The 22,712-nt window shown below is 53.7% G+C and overlaps 1 protein-coding gene across 1 annotated transcript; it reads right to left on the reverse strand.

Moving 5' to 3' along the window:
* Positions 1–408: 408 nt before the first annotated feature.
* LOC144935369 (long-chain fatty acid transport protein 2-like) lies at positions 409–22,327 on the reverse strand. Its single transcript, XM_078861941.1, has 10 exons — positions 21,539–22,327; positions 12,996–13,244; positions 12,447–12,605; positions 11,220–11,344; positions 5,482–5,676; positions 4,875–4,965; positions 4,517–4,715; positions 3,898–3,995; positions 3,298–3,431; positions 409–2,792 (listed from the first exon to the last, which is right to left on the reverse strand). Exons 1-10 carry the CDS (start codon positions 22,041–22,043, stop codon positions 2,616–2,618), a joined length of 1,932 nt encoding a protein of 643 aa, XP_078718067.1. The 5' UTR covers positions 22,044–22,327; the 3' UTR covers positions 409–2,615.
* Between the last annotated feature and the right edge of the window lie 385 nt (positions 22,328–22,712).

Below are 22,712 nucleotides of genomic sequence, written 5' to 3' on the forward strand. Positions count from 1 at the left end.
AAATATATGCATTATTGAGCTCCCCCCCCTCCCTCCCAAAAAAATGAAGTGTATTTTTATAATTTTAGCATGGTGTACAGTCTGGAAAGTACCCACATGGCAAATTTCAAGTTTGTTGCATGTCGGGAAGAACGCTAAACATTTTGAACAGACACACAATCACAACTTTGCCTTTTATATATATGGAGATGACTGCTATACATTTCCCCATGATAAGACACTACATTTGGCTATCAATTGTGGCCAGGTCGTTTCTGTGAGCGATACAGCTGTAAGCCTTACCTGGTAAAAAATGAATTGCCAGGAGAGGGCGGTACAGGGCCTCGAGGCTCGGGGAAGCTTTCCCGGGTGAACAATCGGCGCCCGGTTGATGATCCGTGTGAACAAACCACGCATACAACTCTGCTCTCATCTTCGCCTCGTCGTGTTATTTATTCACGCAGTCTCCGTCTCTCGCAGCGTTATAAAATCAGAATGATAGCACGTTTATAAAACGGTTAAAATTAGTCTTCATAAAAAATTAATCTGACAAAAGTGAAAACAGCAGCGGCAGTTGTTCCTTGCACATCGCCCATAACATTCACAGCGGATACAAACAATCCCAACGCTTTCTCTGTAAACCTGAGGCTCTGACAGAGAATTCTGCAGGTCGGACACGAATAAGAGTAATGACGCAGGCAACACATGCAAGGCCCAGTGGCAGCGCGTTCGCCGGTCGGTGCAGAGGTTTTTCGGTCCGATCCTGGCAGGCCACCCCCGTTAATGCTGCCCAGTGTGTTCACCCCAAACACCACGTGCAGTCCGATCCCTGTGACGTCACCTGAAGCGAGCAGGCCATTGCGTGCCAGCGTCACGGTCTACGCGTATCCATATTTTAAACCTACACCGCAAATGAATTGCTCAATTGGGATGACACAAAGCAACCTCACTCCCTCCTGGAAGACGCTACCGATCTGTAAGACACGGTTATGCTTCTGTGGTGGCCCTGCACTCTATGAACGATGTGAATACCGAACATAATCGGTAAAAATCATTGTTGAACCTTTGCCATGTACCATGACTGGCATCCACAGTTCGTATTGCAGCGATTGGCATCTTATTTCTTCTACCTTTACAATTGTTTCACAGTGATTATTGTGCGTAATTACTGCTCGTGTGTAGAACTACTACTCGTGGTGACTAGTCCTGTCGTATTGTGTCTCCATGGCCCGCACTCCGGTGGAGGAGACAGGAGGCCCTGCCTGATCACCGTGGCGTGGCATCACGATGGCTATACTGCTGTTCCATGGGCAGAGAAACTCAAGTGGGTCTTAACCCCGGCTCATTATAAACTACCCCACCTCCTGTAAGCCTGGCTCTTGACACACCAGGCCTATGAACCACAAACTATAACGCTGGTCTATAATCCTCATCAATTATAGCCCTGCTTCATTATAACAGGTGCAGCCCTGCAACTTCTCGCTCATGCCACTATTGGCAGAAGGGGCCTCCTCCAACAGAGGGGACTCTCAAAGAGAACCCCTTGGGAGGATATTTGGCCTTCTCTTGCACGCTGACCACACGTCTTGAAAGAGATAAGAGTACCCACACTTCAACCCACTACAAGCTACCTGCCGATCGACTTAGCTGTGATGAACTCATTTACGCTGCTGCTGAGCGGACAGGGGTAATGGGGGGGGAATTCAAGAAACTCGCTCCGTAGTGCTGTGGCAGCAGTGTCACTGCTGTAATCCAGACTAATGAGAAACTGGACTCATTACGACGCTGGCTCGTAAACCACAGGGACGATAAACCTAGCGCCCTGGTCACTATGAACCAAAGTCGTCCCTAAGAACTCAACTAATTCGTGACAACGAATTAAGCCGGCTCACCCGAGCTAGCATACAAAACCGACTCATCACAAACCGCGTCCGATCGGAACCCCATTCGTCACGCCAACCTGGCTTGTACACAGCCCCTCAAAGCCAGTGCCATTCACATCCAGCTCACTGCAAAAGCGTTAAATACGTTCAGGTCATCAACGTAGCTCACCAACGGAGGTCTCAACCCAGTGCGACGGACAACAGCCACGCTTGGTGGCACCTGCTGGGTGGAATTACCGACGCGGGCCTAAATTGGTGCTCGCAAGCAGCACTTGGTCCCAATTGCCTACGTGTGCAAAGAGTGGCCATCTCTGTGTGTGTGACTGCACGAACATGAGCGAGTGAGTGCTAGTTCGATTGTGTGAGTGTGCACGTGTGTCCGTGTCAGCGTGTACGTGTCTGTGTGTGCGTTTGCCTGTGTGTGTTTCCAGATCTGTGGTTACGTAGTGAAAATAGGAGTAGAAGTGTGGTGGTTAGTATTCTGCGCAACAACCCTGGTGACCTGAGTTAATTTCCAATAACAGTAGTGAATATCCGAACTAGTCTTGGGCCGCCCCAAGGCCATCTCAGCATTCAACGAGTACAGTACCTGGTGGGGTGTATAAATGATAGGTGACCAGGCGTGTTCCAGGTTACCCGTGTGCCATAACTCGCTTTCCTAGGTGCTCGATAACAGCACTTGCCCCGGGAGACCTTTGTCTTTGTGTCTGCGTGTGTTTAGTCTGTCTGCGTGTGTGTGTGCTGGCGCGTGCGTCACAACTTGACGGCGCCTGTGACGAGTTTGTGGTACACCGAGGAGGTGAGCGGCACATACGCCCCCTCCGCATCGTCCAGCACGTAGAGGGGGTCGTGCATCGACCCGGGGTCGAACCCCTCAGACACCAGCCGCACCTTGCGCTGCTTCATCGTGCCCGTCATCTCCAGCTCCTCCTGCCAGGAGGGGAGGGGGTGGGAAGGAGGGGGCAGGAGTGGTTCCATAAGAAGGTGGGGGTCAGAGGGCAGCTGAGGCAAATCTGAAAACTTTAAGGGTGTGGGAAAGAGGGGTGGTCACAAAGTGTGAACCTCGTTAAATAGGGCCTCGATATGAATTAAGCAACACTGCCTGTTGTCTCTCTGGCAATACAAGAACGTCACTCCTCGTTTCTCTTACACACAGAGTCCTTCACAATTTTGGCAATTGGCAAGGCACTATAACAACCGCAATAAATACCCACTCATCGGGGTCTCAAGGTGGGGGGCATTCGCCCCCTTTTCTTGGATCCATCACTGGAGGACACAAAGTATCAGAAGTGAGAGGTCAGGGGTCATGTGGGATCAGAGAACAGGTTGGGCAAGGGGCCATTAGGGGTCAGAGGTCAGGGGAAGAGGGATTCACCGGGCCCTTGTTTTTCCTAAAAGGGGGTGTTGCGTTATGGGGGGGGGGGGGAGTACTCACCTGGATGCGCAGGAAGCGAGGACGAGCGTAGGTGGGGAGGTGGAGCACCACGTGGCGAGCGAGTGCCGCCCCGTCCAGCGAGGAGCGGCCATCGCGCAAGACCAGTGCCGCCATCCCCACGCGGCCCTCATGGCCTGGACGCAGCCATCACAGCCACGGCACAACCAGCACGAGAGCGTCAACCACGGCACAATCACCACGCACGTCAACCATGGCACAACCACCATGCGCGTCAACCAGAGCACAAACAATGCACATCAACCGTAGTACAACTGCATGGTAATCAACCGCACTCAAGCTCAACCACTCAACCACCGCTTTCACCACACAACATGCAGTGCCGTGCGCACACCGCGACCTGGGGAGCATGCGCTCTGGGTCACCGTGGCCCCTTCGGCAATCAACGATCGACGACCAGGAACAAGAGCAAATACCATTGCGCCCGTGTTCCTAGCACCGGCACCATCACCATCACGCAGGCAGCACCATCATCATCATCACGCAGCCAGCACCATCAAGCAGCCAGCACCATCACGCAGCCGGCACCATGATCATCGAGCAGCCAGCACCATGACCCATCCGGCACCGTCACCACCGCACCTGGCACGGTGACCCCGTACACGTTGACCTCGGCGACTTGCTCTGTCAGGCTGAGCACGTCGGCGACCTCAAGCGTCGCCACATTCTCTCCCTTCCACCTACACACACAGACAAAGGTCCCCCGTGTAGCCTTTAACATACCATTGGGGCAAGTTCTGTGAGCGAGTAGCACCAATAAAGGCTTGGACAACACACTAGGATTTGGTGCGGTCAGCCGTATTTGTCTCCCCAGTGCTGATGTTTTATACACACTGCACCAGGTACACATTTAAGGCTAAAGTCGACTTAGGAGAGGCCCAGAACCAGTTCAGACAATCGTCACTGGTATTGGTCGTGAGCGGGAATTGAACTCGGGTCGCAGGGTTTGTAGTGCAGCGCACTAACCGGTGCGCCATCGCTCCCCACAATCATATGCATGCAAACACGCATGTACACACACATCACCACCCTATCACGTGTGTGTACTCATGTAATCACGTGTCCCCGTACCCGTGTGTGCGTGTACCCACATACCCCCGGACACGTGTGTGTACCCACATGTCCCACTACCCATGTGTGTGTGTACCTACGTAGTCACGTGTCCCCGTATCCGTGTGTGTGTACTCGTGCATATACCCACCTGAACGTATCTCCCGTGCGGTCGCTGAAGTAGACGTATCCGTCGTGCTCCACGCGGATCAGGTCACCCGTGTTGAAGTAGACGTCACCACGGCGGAACACTCCGTGCAGGAGCTTCCGCTCGGATTGCGAACGGTTCCCCGCGTAGCCCGAGAACGGCGATCGCGGCGTCACGTATCCCACCAGCAGGCCCACCTCGCCTGGGGACCACGGCAGCACCAAAGCGGACAATCGTGAATATCGCGCTAGTCATCAACATCATCGCCGTCACCAGTGTGGTCATTGCCAGCGTCGAGGCCGGTTGTGGTTGTTATTGTTCTTGTGGTGGTTGCGGTGATGGTTGTGGTTGCAGTGGTTACCAGGCCGCACCCGCTCGCACCACCCCTCCGGGCCCCGCCACGGCTCCTCCTTCTCCATGTCGTAACGCAACACCGCCAATGGGAACATGATCTACAACCATAGCACAACCACGACACTGAGCCATATTGCAACAACAACTACAAGCATAACAACGCTGCACATTCCAGATCCTGCAGATGCACGTGAATCCCTGTATCCCAGTGTCACCCATGTTGTCCCCCTCCCGTGTTTCCACACCCACAAAGGCTCCTGCGTATCCCTCTACGCATCATCCGATGGGGCCAATGGTGCAAGTCTTTCTCTGCGTTTCCAATCGTCTCCTTGTCTCCCAGAGTATCCCCAAGTCTCCCACACCTCCCCGTGTCTCTCTGCATCTCCCTATCTCTCCCCACAACTTCCCACGTGCCTCCGTGAGTCCCCAAACCTCCCCGCATGTCCCCACATCTCCCCAAGGCACTCAGTGTCTTCCCGCACGTCTCCACATCACTCTGCATCTCCCCGCCTGTCGCCACAAGTCCGCGTGCGCATCTCCCGCAACCTCCCCCCACCACCGCCCATGGCCCCCCACCATCACCCCACGCACGACCCCCTGCCCGCCACGCACACCTTGGACAGCAAGCCGATGTAGCCAATGGCCCCCGGTTTGCCGCGGTGGTTAAGGAGGCCGATGTTGCCCTCGGTGGCCGCGTAGAACTCGCACACACGGATCGGACCAAAGCGATCCAAGAAGTTCTGCCACACGTCCTGGCGCAGCCCGTTCCCCACGGCCATGCGCACACCGTGCTCAGACTCGCCGGGGCGCTGGGGCGGGGGGGGGGTTAAGGCGGGGGGGGGGGGAGAGGGGCAGTTACGGCCGGAGAAGGGTCATGGAGTGGGCGATAGGGAAGTCACGAGGAAGTTACAGGGGTCCCACGAGGCAGGTCACGAGGTCACATGAGTGAATGGGGTCAAGGGCACGGCGTGATGGTTAACAACACTCATACGATAGACCAACAGATTGGAATCATAGGTCACAACACTGGGGTTGCGGGTCATGACAGTCACAAGATCTGGGTTATGGCTCACGCAAGATGAGAGATGATGAGGTGTGAAGAGAGGGTACGGGAGAGGGTGGGTGCATGGGGGTGTGAACTCTACGTGTTTACGTATAAGTGTGTATGTATAAGTGTGTGCGTATCTGGGGAGCGGTAGTGTAGTGGTTAGCACACTGCGATTCTCGCTCACAGTCAACACCAGTGACGATTATCTGAACCCGTCCTTGGCCTACGCTCGGTCGACGCAGCCTCAAATGAACACCTTGTGTAGCGTGTAAAAATCATCACCACTGCCGGCATTCATAGGTGCTCGCTAACAACACTTGCCCCAAGTCTGTTAAGGAAATACGGGGTATATTTATCTTCGTGTGCATGCACAGTTTGATTAAATAAGTGTGTGTGTGTTTATGTAATGTCTAGGCATGGCTGATCAACCCTGTTATGCTGATATAGTAATTTCTGCTCACAATGAGAAGGCGTTGGAGACTGCTGCTGAACCTGGAATGTGCCACTAATAGGTGGTGGGGCCTTAACCACAATCAGCCCCACGGAACAGCACCTGCCTGTGCGATTTATCGCATCATCCTACCTACACCTCACGCTCCCCACGAGTCAGAGTTGCATCTGCCACTCACCTCAGTCTATTACCATCGCTCCACTCGTTTGCTCAGTAAACCCTCATCGAGTCTCAGGACTCTCTTTCGGGAGGGTTCTGCCGAGATTTCGCAGTAGGGGGCGATGATGATACTGCTGCTGTGTGCGTCATGTGCAGTGTAATTTACACATAATTTTGACCGTGACGCTGGCACACAATGGCCAACTCTCGCGAATGACGTCCACTGTGTTGCATTGTTACGGTCAATACGGCACCACCGGGGCAATGACCAGGACGGCGCAACAAGCGGTGAGCGTACCACCACCCGGTGCCATTTAACCCACAGCTCTGGGGCCTGTCCTATGACTTCCTGCCAGGGAGCCTGTGACACCCTAGAAATTTCTGAAAAGTGTACCTAGCCTGGCACATGGGCCCTGGTGAGGAGATAAACACCACCGGGTAGTGAGCAGCAGCTATTGTATTCGTATGTATGCATGTTTGAAAAAGAGCGCGATAGCTCATGGATATCTTTGAGGATAACAAAGATTCTGATTTTGCTCGTCGTGGTGTTTGGACTCGTGTTTGTTTTAAACACTCTTCATTCATTGGCAGAAAACATCTTAAAATAAAAGCCCAATGCAGCAGGTCCCTCCTCAAAAAGAGGCCTGTGACTCAGTGTGGTTCTCCCGCGTAGACAAGTACAAAGTACAGTAGGTGTGTGTGTGTGTAAGTGCTCGCCAACAGTCGTTGCCCCAACAGTCTGTTTAAGCTATGCAGGGGATCTTTCTCTTTGTCTGTTGATGAGTGTGTCTGGAATTGTGTAACCACGGGAGCGGGAGCGCGGTCGTGTAGCGGTGAGCGTGCTGCGCGACAAACCCGGCGACCACCAGTGACGATTGTCTGAAACAGTCCTGGGCCTGCCCTAGGTCGACTAAGCCTCAAATGTGTACCTGGGGTCGTGTGCAAAAATTTCCACTTTGGAGACAAAGGCGGCCGGGCGCGGTGTTGGCCACCCACCCTCTCGTGTGCTATGCCGGCCTTCATAGGTGCTACACGCTAACAGCACTTTCCCCTACATGCATGTATGTATGTTGAACGTCTTTCCCACCGTACGTCGCCAACCGTTCTAATCGGAGGTGATATTCACCATTGCTAAGGCTATACGGGGGATCTTTGTCTGGGCTTGTCTAACAGTCGACCTCTGTGCGGGCATTTGGGGGTGGGAAGACGGGGAGAGGGGGGGTTTGGCACCTTGCCGAGCATCAGCATTAATTGAAACAAGAGTTTACATAGAGCCACCCCACCTCCCGCCCTCCACGGCCACCCCACCTGGCCACACGGTTCGCCCACACCGCCCGGCCACACCATCTTGCTGCTCGGTCACAACCACACTGCCACACCACCCGACTGCCCGGCCTAGCCACAATGCACACCACACATCACCACCACAACAACAGCCGCCATTCATGACCAAGTAGCGGTGATATCACAACAGCGTTTGTGCCAGGCTAGGTGCAGTTTCAGGTCATGTGAAGTGTGGAAGGCTCGCTGGCAGGAAGTCACTGGACAGATCAAGGTGCCATGGGTTGACTGACATGACTGGCAGACACACCACCTGTGGCACCCCTACTGTGCCAACTCGCTGTATTTTATCCACCCAGCGCTCTGGTCTTTGTTGTGAGCGTCGCACACAGTTACATACACACACGCACGCACAGCTACAAAGATCCCTGTATAGCCTTCACCAGACTGTTGGGGCAAGTGCTGTTGGTGAGCACCTATAAAAGGAGGCACGGCAAACCAGGGGTGGGTGGCCAAAACCACGCCCGACCGCCTTTGTCTCCCCTGTGGCGATGTTTACACACCGCACCGGGTACTCATTTGAGGCTGAGTCGACCTAGAGAAGACAAAGAACCAGTTCAGATAATAGTGTTGGCCATGAGCGCGAATCACGCTCTGGACCCCGGGTTCATAGCGCAGTGTGCTAACCACAACACTACCGTTTCCTACAGGGACACATGCACGCACATAGCTATGCACATAGGTACAAACACGCACAAGCACACACGCACAAGCACTGTGTTCGAGACTAAAGTCCGCATGTCCCTGCCACCCCCCCCCCGCGTTATCAGCTGCTCCCCACACACCCGACACACCCCACACGCCCCACATACACGCACCCAACACGCCCCACACACACACACCCGACACGCCCCCCCCACACACACACACACCCCACACGTCCCCCCCACACACACACACACCCCACACGTCCCCCACACACACCCGACACACCCCACACACACACACACACACCCCACACGCCCCCCACACACACACACCCCACACGCCCCACACACACCCCACACACCCCACACACCCGACGCCCCCCCCCCCACACACACACATTCCACACACACCCCACACGCCCCACACACACCCCCCACACACACACACACCCCACACGCCCCACACACACCCCACACGCCCCACACGCCCCACACACGCCCCACACGCCCCACACGCACCCCACACGCCCCACACACACCCCACACACCCCACACGCCCCACACACACCCCCCACACACCCCACACGCCCCACACACACCCCACACGCCCCACACACACGCCCCACACACACACCCCACACGCCCCACACACACCCGACACGCCCCACACACACACACACCCGACACGCCCCACACACACACACACCCGACACGCCCCACACACACACACACCCGACACGCCCCACACACACACACACCCGACACGCCCCACACACACACACACACACCCGACACGCCCCACACACACACACACCACACACACACACCCGACACACACCCCACACACACACACCCGACACGCCGCACACACACACACACCCGACACGCCGCACACACACACACCCCACACACACACACACCCGACACGCCCCACACACCCGACATGCCCCACACATACACCCCACACACACCCCACACACACCCCTCACACACACCCCCCACAGACACACCCGACACGCCCCACACCCCCACACACCCCGACACACCCCACATGCACACACACCCCACACACACACCCCACACACCCACACGCCCCACACACACACCCGACACGCCCCACACACACACACACCCCACACGCCCCACACACCCACACGCCCCACACACACACCCGACACGCCCCACACACACACACACCCCACACCCCACACACACACCCCGACAAGCCCCACACACACACACCCGACACGCCCCACACACACACCCGACACGCCCCACACACACACACCCCACACACACACACACCCCACACACACCCCACACACACACCCCACACACACACACCCCACACACACACACCCCACACACACACCACACACACACACACCCGACACGCCCCACACACACCCCACACACACAATCCACACACACACACACCCCACGCCCCACACACACACACCCGACACGCCCCACACACACACACCCCACACACACCCCACGCCCCACACACACACCACACACACACCATGCCACACACACACCACACACACACCACACACACACCACACACACACCATGCCCCACACACACACCCGACAAACCCCCACACACACGAAACACACTTAGCACACAACACACCTAACAAACCCCACACACGACACACACCTAACACACCCCACGCACACCTAACATACCCCACGCACACACACCCCACAAACTCCACGCACACACGAAACATACACCCACACACCCGACACACCCCACATACACTCATACACCTGACACACACACCCAACATATCACACACTGCACACACACACCTAACATATCACACACCCCACACGCACACCACACGGCTGCCTCTGTGTGCGCGTGTCAGCAATTTGCCACTTGTACACGCATGTCTTGTGTACACACATCAGGCAGAGATGAGCAAAACATGGTCGCATTACTGGAGTGATGCAACGTAGGCACAAATTACCAATTACAAATGTGATTCAATGACATGTGTAGTGACACTAAGCGTAGGAGGCACTCTATTTATTAACAGCCTTCACAGTCCACACAAACGATCAACAGCTGGCAGACTGCCTGACTGACGACGCCGAGCAGGTGAAGACGGCAGCGAAGACTCCAGCAGCACGACGAGGGGATCCCACTCCAGGCGACAGCCCCGAGCTCTTGCTCGGGGTCCCCTTTTATCCTCCCAGCGTGGCCTCGCTCCGTCCCAGCCACGCCCCCTTTCTAGAAGCTACTCGCGTGTTCCCGGGCTTCCCTCACGTGCGCCCTCTGTAACCTTTCCCCTACATCCCTCTCTCTGGCTTATCACGTGACCTGCTGACAGACAGGGCTGCTGCAACTGCAGATCCCCTTCTCTGCCAGCAACCAGCGCTCTGCTCCATAGTGACCAATTCAATGTCACTACACATGTTTAAATTACATGTCATTTAGATAGTGCCCATCTCTACACACATTTACACAATTCTGCCTACGCATAAACACACGTGTGCACTGTGCACCATAGGCTGGCTGCATGGCGTCTACACACCACACCAGGTACTAATTTGAGGCTGAGTAAACCTAGGGGAGACCCAAGATCAATTAAAACATTCACCAGTTATTACCCGGGTTCATAGCGGAGTGCAGCGATAACTGCTGCGTCACCGCTCCTAACACCTGCACACACGTGCGCACGCACACACCCACCTTGGGCTGGTTGCAGAGGTAGCGCAGCAGCTCCCCAATATACTGCACCACGGTGACATCATGCTTGCGGCAGTCGCTCCAGAAGTGGCTTGCAGAGAACTTCTTCCGCAGCACCAGCGTGGCGCCTGCCACGTACACACGTGTACAAGAACACGCGTACAACAACAACCGACATTCGCCAGTAAGTGGCGGTGACGTCACCACGACGCTTGTGCCAGGCCATGTGCATCTTGAGGCCACGTGAAGTGTCGAATGCCCACTGGCAGGAGGTCACGGGGCAGACCCAGGTGCCACGGGTCGACTGACTGAGATGACTGAGATGAGTGGCTGAATTACCACCTGTACCCCCTACTGTGCCAACTTGCTGCGCTTTAGCCACCCGGCGCTCCGCTCGTTGTTGTGAGCGTCGCTCTTGCGCCCTCCGTTGTTGTTGGAGGGCGACTGCCTCCAACTGCCCAGTAGCGTCCTTCATGAGCCTCCTCCACTGAGGCCGATCTTGACACCGCTGGTACCAGTCATTGGAAAGTCCACTCAGCTCCACGTCCTCCTGTACCACATCACTCCATCTCTTCTCTAGCCCATGCTGCGCCTGTTTAGCCCCCTCGATCCGGCCAAACAAAAGCTGTTTAGGCATGCGGTGGCTGGGCATGCGGGCTACATGATCCAGCCAACGCAGCCTTGCCTGCCGGAGGAGCTCACCGATGAGACTTTGCCCAGATCTTTCAAGGATTTGTGAGCTCCTCACACAATCCAGCCTGGTTAAACCCAGGATGTATCGTAGGAAGACCAGCCTAAATGTTTCTAACCGGCAAAGATGCTCCATTAGGGGGGTCCACGTTTCGCAAGCGTAGAGAAGAGAGGGAATGACTGTGGCCGAGAAGACCTGAAGCTTCGTGCGGAGCGACAGACCAGGCAGCTTCCATACATAGTTACGCAACCGATAAAAAGATATTGCCGCTCGACTGATTCGGAGTGAGACCTCCGCTGACAAACCACACGTACACACACACGTGCTACATAAGCACACATGCATGCGCAGACGTGTGACACGTGGCTCGTACAGACGACACACGTGGCTTTTAGCACCACCACCCACCCTAACCACCACCACCCATTCCTTACCACCACCACCCACTTTAATCACCGCCACCCATCCCTTACCACCACCCACCCTAGCCACCACGTTTACCACGTGAACCACCCCCCTCACCCCCCTCCCGCACACACCCAGGTTGATGCAGCCTCCGATGCCGATGAGCGACGCGGCGCTGTGGTAGAGCGGCAGAGGCGAGTACACAACGTCGTGCTCCGTCACACCACATGCCTCCAGCAGCATCGCGCCGCGCCAGAACCGTAATTGGTTCACAATCGCCGCCTTCGGGAGACCTGAGAGGGCGGGGGGCGGAGAGAGTTGACGGTGTGGAACGTAGTGGTTAGGGGTGATGAATCTTGCGGCGTCAGGAGTAGGGGTTGGGGCTTAGAGTTTAGGGTTCGCGTTCGGGGTTAGACTTTAAAGGCTATCTCTCGGGGTTCTAGTTTGGACTAGGGGTTTTGGGGTTGTAGTTTGGGGTAAGAGATTAAGAGCAAAGGGTTCAATTTACCAGTGAGAAATCAGGAGACCAAGATGAGTCTCATTTGTCTGATTGACCTGGGGGTCACCAAAATGGCCAGAGTCAACGAAAAAAGTCTCTGGGTTAGAAGCAAAGGTGAGGATTCGAGTCAAGAGTTCGGGGCGACGACTCGGGCCTAGGGTTCGGAACGAGGATGTCCACGCACCCGTGGTCCCAGACGTGTAGATGTACACGAAGCTGGAGTCCATCTTCACGTCCTCACAGCTGTCCTCCGGCAGTGGAGGCAGGGGTTCCCCTCCGTCGGCTTCCCCATTGGGGTCCGGGCCCCTCATCGCGTCGTCGGGTCCTTCCAGGGCCCCCACCCCGGGCATCGGGGAGGAGGAGCCGAGGAACCAGGCGGTGACGCCGCTACTGCGCGCGTCCGGCAGGACCTGCTCCAGCAGCTCCGCCATGTCTGTGCCATCGCCACCACCGCCACGCTAGTACTACAACCACCACCACAACCACTGCCACACGCTAGTATCACTACCATGACACCACCGCCACCACATCAAAGCGTTATTACCACAACCACACTGCTACCACAACCACACCGTACAGATTTACTCTCCGCCACACCACCACACTACATTTACTCAAATACCGCGTCGCACAACAACGCAACATTACCACTGCCGCATCACCTCATAGCTCACAACCACCACCCCACCACCACCACAGTACTATTGTAGTGACATCGTGGGATGTCACTGTGTGAAGCCGGGCCAGAAGTGGCACGGCGTGCGATGGATTGACATCGCTGGGGATACAGTACCAGCCCTAGGTGGGGCTCGGTGAGCACTGTATGACAGTGAGGGATGGTACCACACTCTGCGTGCAGTGCCAGCCCCTACAGGGAAAGGTGGACGTGGCGAGGGGCAGAGCGACCCCCGCCACAGAGGTTATAAGCCGGAGCGCTGAGCGGCACCTGCTGCTGTTGTCATCCTAAGACGACACGTCGACGTTCCACGTTCTACAGCACGGGGACTCGGACCCGAGCTGGGGTCGGGTTCGCTGGAGCTAGAAGTGTTATCGAGTAGATAGCCCGGTGGTCCACCACCATAGGTACTATCTGGTGAAGGGGCAGTTACCCCTTCGTATTGTGTTAATGGAAATACACGTGTTGCCTCCAAGAGTCCGTCTGAGTCTCCATTTGAGCCCACTACACTCTACACTATCATCACATCACTACCAGGGACGTGCAGTCAGGGGAGGCAGAGCCTCATCTGACATACTCCAATGAAAATAGCTGTTACGAAAAATAAATAAAAAGAATAATCAAATAAGATAAATATTAACATTTTCCCACTGATCTGTGTTATGTCATTTCTGTAATATTCCAAACATTTTTATAGTAAAAATCGCCAAATTTACGGAGCTCCGCTACAAATACAGGAAGAGACTAGAGGTGAGGCTGTGACGAGCTCAGCCTCCCCTCTGATTGCGCAACCCCTCAGTATTTCAGTTTCATTTATTAGGATTTACCCTGCGAGCCATTCGGCTCTTGATTTGGGTGCAACCGCAACAAACAATAAGATTACAAGATACACCTAAAATTCATTGTACACAAATCTAAACATCGCATACATAAACAATACAATCCTACAGAAAAAGCACCACCCGTCCAGTAACTGGATGGAGCGTGGGCAATAAGCGCGTGCCTGTCACCAATTTAATGTTTGTAGACCCCTTCATTTCATGTCCTCGCCTTCCATACTCCAGGTAACTCAGGGGTGTCCAAACGTTTTGCAAAGAGGGCCAAATTTGATAAAGTGAAGATGCCCGGGGGCCAATAGTTCCTTCCGACATTTTTACCACAAAAGTTACGTGAAAACACACCGTTATAAAACAATTATCATTGTCACAATTACCTTTATTTTTCAAATGACAATGTAACCAAATATAAGCCGCTCAGGCAGACGTGAACAACTCTAAATACACAATTCTGCCTTTCATTCAGTCAGGTAACATTGAACAAACTGTATAGAATTCCTGAAATTTCCATGAGTTAAATTAATTTGCCTCATGAACATTTTAAACAGGAGTTATAAGTAATGCAACGTGGTCTGTTATCATTAAACTTTAAAACAAGTGAATTTTGTCTTTTACAAGATCTTTCAGAAAGCAAGAGTTTGTGTCACATCTACAGGTACATAACATCAACAGTTATAACCAAATCTTATTCAAGAGTTTAATAAAAACAAGTGCCATAAGTCCAAGTGCATTAGTGTGCTTTAGGCTTTTCACTGTTAATAGTGACAGATGTTACCGTTCAAAACATTCAATTTCAGATTGATCAAGGAACAGATAACTTGCTGACACTAATGAGAAGGGCGATACTGAGATCTAGATTTCAGTAAAGAGACCAGGTCAGGCTTGAGGGCAGTGGTTGAGATGCATAAAATGCCACGCAATTTGGAGTCACTCATCCTTGACCTAAATCGGTTCTTATTTAAGTTCATGACTGAGAATGTTTGCTCACACAAATATGTAGAGCCGAATAACATCAGCATTTTCTTAGCGAATGACCGCATTTCTGGAAACCTGCTTTTGTCCAGCTGCCGGTTAAAGTCAACAAGAGAACACTGCTGGTGTTTCCCGCGGCACTCATCGTCAAACTTCAGCTCAATGAGCTCCAGATGCAGCTGTGGAGGAGCATCATCAGGGTCCACGGAGATGGGAGAAGAGAAAAGCAACATGTCCTTTTCAATAACTGCAAAGTCCCGAAAGCGTTTGTTAAATTCCACAGAAAGAGATGCGATAGCTGTTGCATAACTCTTCATTTGCGCACCGATGTTGTCCTGTGGGAAACTGTCAATGACCTCTTTCAAAGCTGAGAAGTGCGCGGTGCAGGGCTCTGTTTGGGACAAGTGTCTTTGGAAAAGTTGCAGTTTGGTTCCAAAGGCCTTGGTGTGAGCAGAGAGCATTAGAATGGTGCTGCCACCGTGTGGCGGAAAGAGGAATAACATCTTTAAAGTTTAATGATTTATTTATTCTGACAGAGCTAGCGAGCCATAAATAACACATTATAAGACCGAAGCTGCGGGCCGTATGAACTCTGACCGCGGGCCGTGATTGGCCCCCGGGCCGGACTTTGGACATGCCTGAGGTTACTTATTTAACGTATGTGTATAAAGATATTCAGGCTCGCTGGTCTCGTCATGAAACTGCAATGAAAAAGCACCAGGGGAGGCAGCTATCATAAATGCCTCACTGAGGGGGACGTGTCTAACACGCCCCCCTCAGTGAGACCACGCCCCCTCCGTGAGGCCACGCCCCCCCCCAGTGTGTGAATCTGGCTCTGACACGAGCCAGTGCCTCCCCAGCCATTGACCTCACCGCACGTCCACTGGTCACTACCACAGCATCACTACTGTCACTGCTCCACTACTACTGATCAGGTGACCTTGCAATGATGGACAGGTAGACACCTCTCTCTGCACCCTCACCTCACTCCACCTTACGCTCTCACCCCACGCTCACCTCGCTCCCTCCACCCCTAATTCCAGTCCATCTAATTGTCCAGGGATCCGGTGACGTCATCGGGGATGATCCCATCCAGATTAAAATCGGCAGCCCCTCCCCCACAGTCTCCACCCTCCAGCCCAGAGGCCCTCCCCCTGACCGAACCAGGTATTCTGTACCTGGCCCAGCTCTGCACTCACCCATTATACAACAGCCACCGTTTGCCATTAAGTGGAGGTGACGTCACCACGGCACTTGTGCCAAGCTAGGTGAACTCCGAGGCTGTCCCTTGAAGTGTCGAAGGCTTGCTGGCAGATGGTCATAGGAAAGACTCGGGTGTTATGGGTTGACTGACCGAGATGACTGGCAGAAGCACCACCTGTGCTCCCCTCTGTACCAACTTGCTGTGTTTTAGCCGCCTGGGGCTCTGCTCATTGTTGTGAGTGCTTCTCTGCTCTGCGCTGTTGTTGGAGGGCGACTGCCTCCAACTGCCCAGTAGAGTCCTTTACGAGCCTCCTCCACAGAGACCAATCTTGACACCGCTGGTACCAGTCATTAGCAAGTCTACTCAGCTCCACATCCTCCTGTAACATCAGCCCATCTGTGCTCTAGCCTGTGCTGTGCCAGTTTAGCCCCTTCATCTGGCCAAACAGAAGCTGCTTGAGCATGTGGTGGCTGGGAATGCAGGTAACATGACCCAGCAAACACAGCTTTGCATGCTGGAGGAGCTCACTAATGATGGGATTGTTTCCAGATATTTCTAGGGTATGTGAACTCCTCACACTGCAATCAAGTCTGGTTAAACCCAGGATGGATAGCTGGAAGACCAGCCTGAATATTTTTAACTGGCAAAGTTAATTCAAAGGGCTCCACATTTCGCAAGCATAGAGCAAGAAGGGAGGGCATAACTGTGGCTGAGAAGAACCGGAGCTTCGTATGGAAAGACAGAACATGTAGCTTATGTACAGTGTTACACAATTGATGAAAAGATATAGTAATACCCCGATTTAAGTCTCCCCTTTTTATGTAGTTTCACAAATACAGGAGACCCTTGAATATCGCGAGTTTATCGTTCGTGCTTTCGACCTATCGCAGGGGGTTAGTTTTGGCCTTTCATGGGTATACTGTACATTAAGTACTATAAAGGGGGTCCCCAATGTACGTCGCCGCGATACACGTTTCGCACTCACGTCACTGACTTTTTGAGAAACCCAACGTAAAACGTGCCTGCACATACATCGCTTTCGAGTCAGTTCAGCTTAGTATAGAAAACGTACTGTAACTTGTATTTCACGCATGCACCACCATCTTAGCACCTATTCCCAGCATACTATCTGCTGCTGCTGCTTCTCAGTCCCATCGTGTTCTCTCGCGTTGTGTTCATTGTAATCGGCCTAATCCTCTCCCAACAAATTCATCAATCAAGCACAACTCATCCACTCCTCAAGGTAAGGTCGTAAAAATTCTGCTTAAGATTCTGTGCTTTTTTACGCTAAAAATGGTTTCCTGTTTGAGACATTGTTTAAAAATGTCACAAAGAAGTTTTCTATAAAAAAAAAAGTAGGAAAACTTTTCAAGTGTACAGGGCTGCTTGGAAATTATCATAAAAAACATCTCAATTAAGTATTTGGTAAGTATATATGCTGTTTAAAGGTCCTTGAACTCAAAATGCATTCTAAAGGTGTACATTGTGTTGTAAGATGAATGGATATTCGGACCGTATTATCCGCAAAGCTATTTCTCCAACTATGGAGAAACAACCCCATGAGACTCCGATCAAAACCATCACGTTACCATACATAGCAGGAGTTACCAAAAAGATTTTCAAAATCTTAAACAAACACAAGATCCAGTACAGAAAATCCGTGATCTAATCCCATCCGTAAAGGATGTCATTCCTGACATGCAATACCCTGGAGTCTACAAACTGAGTTGCATCTGTGGCGATTGTTACATTGGGGAAACAAAACGACATGTATCAGACCGTATTTGCGAGCACAAGGCAGATTTGAAACACGGCAGGACGATCTCTTCCGCCGTGGCTGATCATTGCTACAACGCTGCGGGCTCTCATGATATTGTCTTCTCCGAGACCAAAGTGCTCTGCAAGCCGTCTGGCTACTATCAAAGGTTTGTTCATGAAGCCATCCAGATATACAAACATAGACATAACTTCAACCGAGGATACAAATTGAGCAATCATTGGAAAGATGTTATTAACCAGGTGAAAACATTAAATTGTTCATAGTTGTCCCATCTTATTTATCGGATACCAGTCTATTTTACGGAGTTAATTGCATCCCCAGCGTTTAGCAGCGCTGCCATTTCACTTTGGGTGCCCTCATTGGTTTTGGCAGCAGTTCGTAGCTGCTGCGTCGCTCTCTTTTTTCCTCCCCGTGCATCTCTCGCTCACTCCGCCTCTCTCGCTCACTCCGCCTCTCTCGCTCACTCCGCCTCTCTCGCTCACTCCGCCTCTCTCGCTCACTCCGCCTCTCTCGCTCACTCCGCCTCTCTCGCTCACTCCGCCTCTCTCGCTCACTCCGCCTCTCTCGCTCACTCCGCCTCTCTCGCTCACTCCGCCTCTCTCGCTCACTCCGCCTCTCTCGCTCACTCCGCCTCTCTCGCTCACTCCGCCTCTCTCGCTCACTCCGCCTCTCTCGCTCACTCCGCCTCTCGCTTCTGGCCCCGCCGACTTCTCCCCCCCCACCCGCCCAGTTTCGCGTTCCCAGTCCCTGGCGTCCACGAGGCGCCCTCCCCTCGCTCCCTATCCCCCCCCCACCTCCGTTCTCCCCCCTCTTTGACTTATATAGCTTCCTGGCATCTCTCCCACTTTAGTATCAATTTTCTTGCTGTGGTGTTCACACCTGATGACGATTGCTTGTGTTGCAATCGAAACGTCGTGATTTAATTTTATTCATTTTTATCGTTTATGTTTTATTTTTTTTCATTATTTTCTTTACCTACGTGACTTTACCGAAAGAACCAAGGGTATTGGACAAGTGTTTTTGGTTGCTAGCTATGAAGCACAACATTTCCCTAAGTTATGGTCCCTATCCCAACCTTAATCCATTGTTTCTTATGGGTGAAATTGCACCCGCTTTAGATCACACAGGCAATATTCTTTGGTTCTTTCGGTTAAGTCACGTCTAAAAATAAAATAATAAATTAAAATAATAGCGACGTTTCGATTGCAACACAAGCAATCATCATCTCCTAATTTTCAAGCTTGTGTGCCGTGCCACGTCGTCATCTTACTTGCGCAGCAGCAACACGTTGCCGTACACTCATTGATATGCTAATTTTCTCTGCCCCCTCCCTCTCTCCGTCCCCGCCCCCCCTCTCTATATTTAAGGGACCGTCACAGAAACGACCCCTCTCTCTGTGCTAATATGTGTCCTCTCTCTGTCCTTGTGATGTCTGTCTGCTTATGTCTGTCTATAGTTTTCTAGTTAGATTTTTATTGCTATTTCTTTTATGCCTGATGATGATTGCTTGTGTTGCAATCGAAACGTCGCTATTATTTTAATTTATTATTTTATTTTTAGACGTGACTTAACCGAAAGAACCAAATAATAATTCCTGCAGTCACGAAAGCTCCAAATTAAGATTCACACAGGCAATGTTTACCTTCTTACAGTTCATATCCATCCCCCATTTCCCACTTTTCATATGGGGGAAAATTCCCCATTTTACATCGTTTCGTTATAAGTTTTAACTTTCAGGTCCCCAGCCTGTCTCAGTGGCTGGTACCGTGGTGCGGGGCGGGCGGGGGGGGACAGGGCGAGGCAGTCAGTGGCATCTCAACTTTTGCGGACAAAGACCCCCGTCAAGCCTGTTAACAGACTGTTGGGGTCAGTGCTGTTAGTGAGCTCCTATGAAGGCCCGCACGGCACACGAGGGGGTGGGTGACCAGCACCACGGCCGGCCGCTTTTGTCTCCCTAGTGGCGATGTTTACCACACACAACACCAGGTACTCATTTGAGGCTGAGTCGACCAAGGGGAAGCCCAGGACCGATTCAGATAATCGTCACTGGTTTTGGTCGCGAGCAGGAATCGAATTTGCAGTGCAGTAACCATAGCACTACCATATTTTCCAACTCCTCAGAGTGAGCAGTAATTACCAGATCATCAGCATGCACAACGTGGTTGACCAATAGAGAGCCATCCCTTTACTGCACCCGGACATCAATCAGCCTCCCTTTGTATCTGTACCAGATGGAAATTCCTCCGGTGCAGCCTTGGCAAGCGTCTCGAATTGTGTGGTCAGAGAAGATGTTCAATGGTGTAGGGACCAGAGGACATCGCCGTCGCATCCCAAGAGAGAGAAACAGAGGGAATGGCTCAGACTCCCGACACGCAGCTTTGCCCATCATCATCAAGGTCCTTTATGATTATAAGGGCAGGGTCAGGGACCCTGAAAGCACCAAGAATAAAGGGGCCATCCATTTAGTACGTACGCATGGAGGGGGGAGGGGGTGTTAAACCAAATGCGTAGCTTGCGTATGGGGGGTCTACTGACAATGTACGCATAGGAAACGGGGGGGGGGGAGGTGAAGCCTCAATCATTTGTCTACATTGGCCTTCAAATTAGTTAGATAGTCCAGCGGTGGACTTATCTGATTGCGTAAGCACGTTAATATTATTCATCCTGGATCGTTTCTGCGTGGATGAAATATCGGCCGTTCTATAGGATTCGGGGGGGGGGGGGGGGGTGCGTCAAGCTGTACGTACGCAGCTGGGGGGGGGGGTGTAAGAAGTCCGCGTGAGCACAGGGAGGGGGGTCAAGTTGATAGATTGTCAACTTACTACTACACTACATGGATGGCCCCTAAGGACACAGTCCTGGCCTTCTGATTGGTATCACAAGACAGACACAGACCAGCCGAGGCTCCCCCGCATCGCCTTTAACAGACTTATTTGAGAAAATGCTGCCAGCGATCACCTACTAAGGTCGGTACGGCATACGAGGGGATGGGTGGCCAACACCACGCCCGGCCGCCTTTGTCTCCCCACTGCTGCTGATTACACACCGCACCAATTCGACCTAGAGCAGGCTCAGAATCTGTTCAGATAATCGTCACCGGTGTTGGTCGTGAGCGGGAATCGAACTCGGGTCGCCGGGTTCGTAGCGCAGCGGCGTTCACCGCTCCACCACCGACCCCGCAAAGTACGACACCGGTGGTCTGGTCTCAGAGCCCCACTCCATCCTCCCTCCACTCCATCCTCCACCCCTCGCCCCTCACCGTGCCCGGCGAGCAGCGTGGTCGCCCCGCTGCACGAGAGGCAGTGCAGCAGGGAGCGCGCGCGGAGGTTGTGGTTGAGGAAGGCGGCGGTGCAGCCGATCCGGGCCAGGGCCATCCACGCGAGCACGAACAGCGGCTCGTTCCCCACCAGCAGCGCCACGGTGCTGCCCGCCACGAGCCCGGCGCGCCGCTTCAACAGCCACGCGAGCCGGCGGCTCTCCCGCTCGGCGGCCTCGTACGTGAGCGTGGCGTGGCCGTCGCAGACGACGAAGGGCCGCCGCGGCCGCTCCCGCGCCTGCTGCAGCAGCCGCTGCACGATGGTGAAGGTCGGCCGACGCCGCGCGTAGCTGGCGAGGCGCGCGGCCATCCGGAGCGTGCGGAACAGCTGCCGCGTCTCGTACACCGTGTCCGTGCAGGCGGACAACACGCGGCTCGGGGCGTACCCCGACAGCAGGAGCACCAGCAGGGCGCCCCCCACCACCACGGCGGCCAGCAGAGGCAGCATGGTAGCCACGGGCGCGCGGCGAGCGTCCCCCTCGCTGTCTCGAGACGTATTCACGGGGTGATTGGGACGGGGTGAGGGGTGATTGGGACGGGGTGAGGGGTGTCCGCTCCTCCCTCGGGGGTCGCCGCCGCTCGGGGTGGCACTCGAGGTAAGAGGAGCGGCGACGAAGGGGTGCGTGGCTTAGGGGTCTCGGTAGAGAAAAGGGGACCCGCCCCAACACCACCACCGTGAATTCCTCCACAGCAGCAGCAGCCCCCAACTTGTTGCTGTTGGAGTTGCCGCGTGCTCCGCGTGCAGGGCGGGACTCTGACATCACCACGCCCCCGCTACACAAGCCACGCCTCGCCGCTGTAAACAGGCCACGCCCTCACTCCCCTTCCATGCCGAGCCCCAGACACGAAGACCACGCCTCTTTGCTTAGAGGTCACGCCCCTTTCTGAAGCCACTCCCCCCTTTCAACGCCACGCCCCCACATGTGGAAGGGGTGGGAGAGGTTGACAGCAGAGGTGGTTGTACGGTAGTGTATTGTGAACTTAGGCGCCCACAACACAGAGGCAATGGTTCCGCGTCGCCCGTGCGGCGTTTATACAGACTGCTGGCACAGCCCCACGGCCAGCCGCCTTGGTCTCCCCATTGCTGATGTTTACACACCGCACAAATATGCAGTAC

The sequence above is a fragment of the Lampetra fluviatilis genome, chromosome 13 (assembly GCF_964198595.1).
Source record: "Lampetra fluviatilis chromosome 13, kcLamFluv1.1, whole genome shotgun sequence".
Lineage (NCBI taxonomy): Eukaryota > Metazoa > Chordata > Hyperoartia > Petromyzontiformes > Petromyzontidae > Lampetra > Lampetra fluviatilis.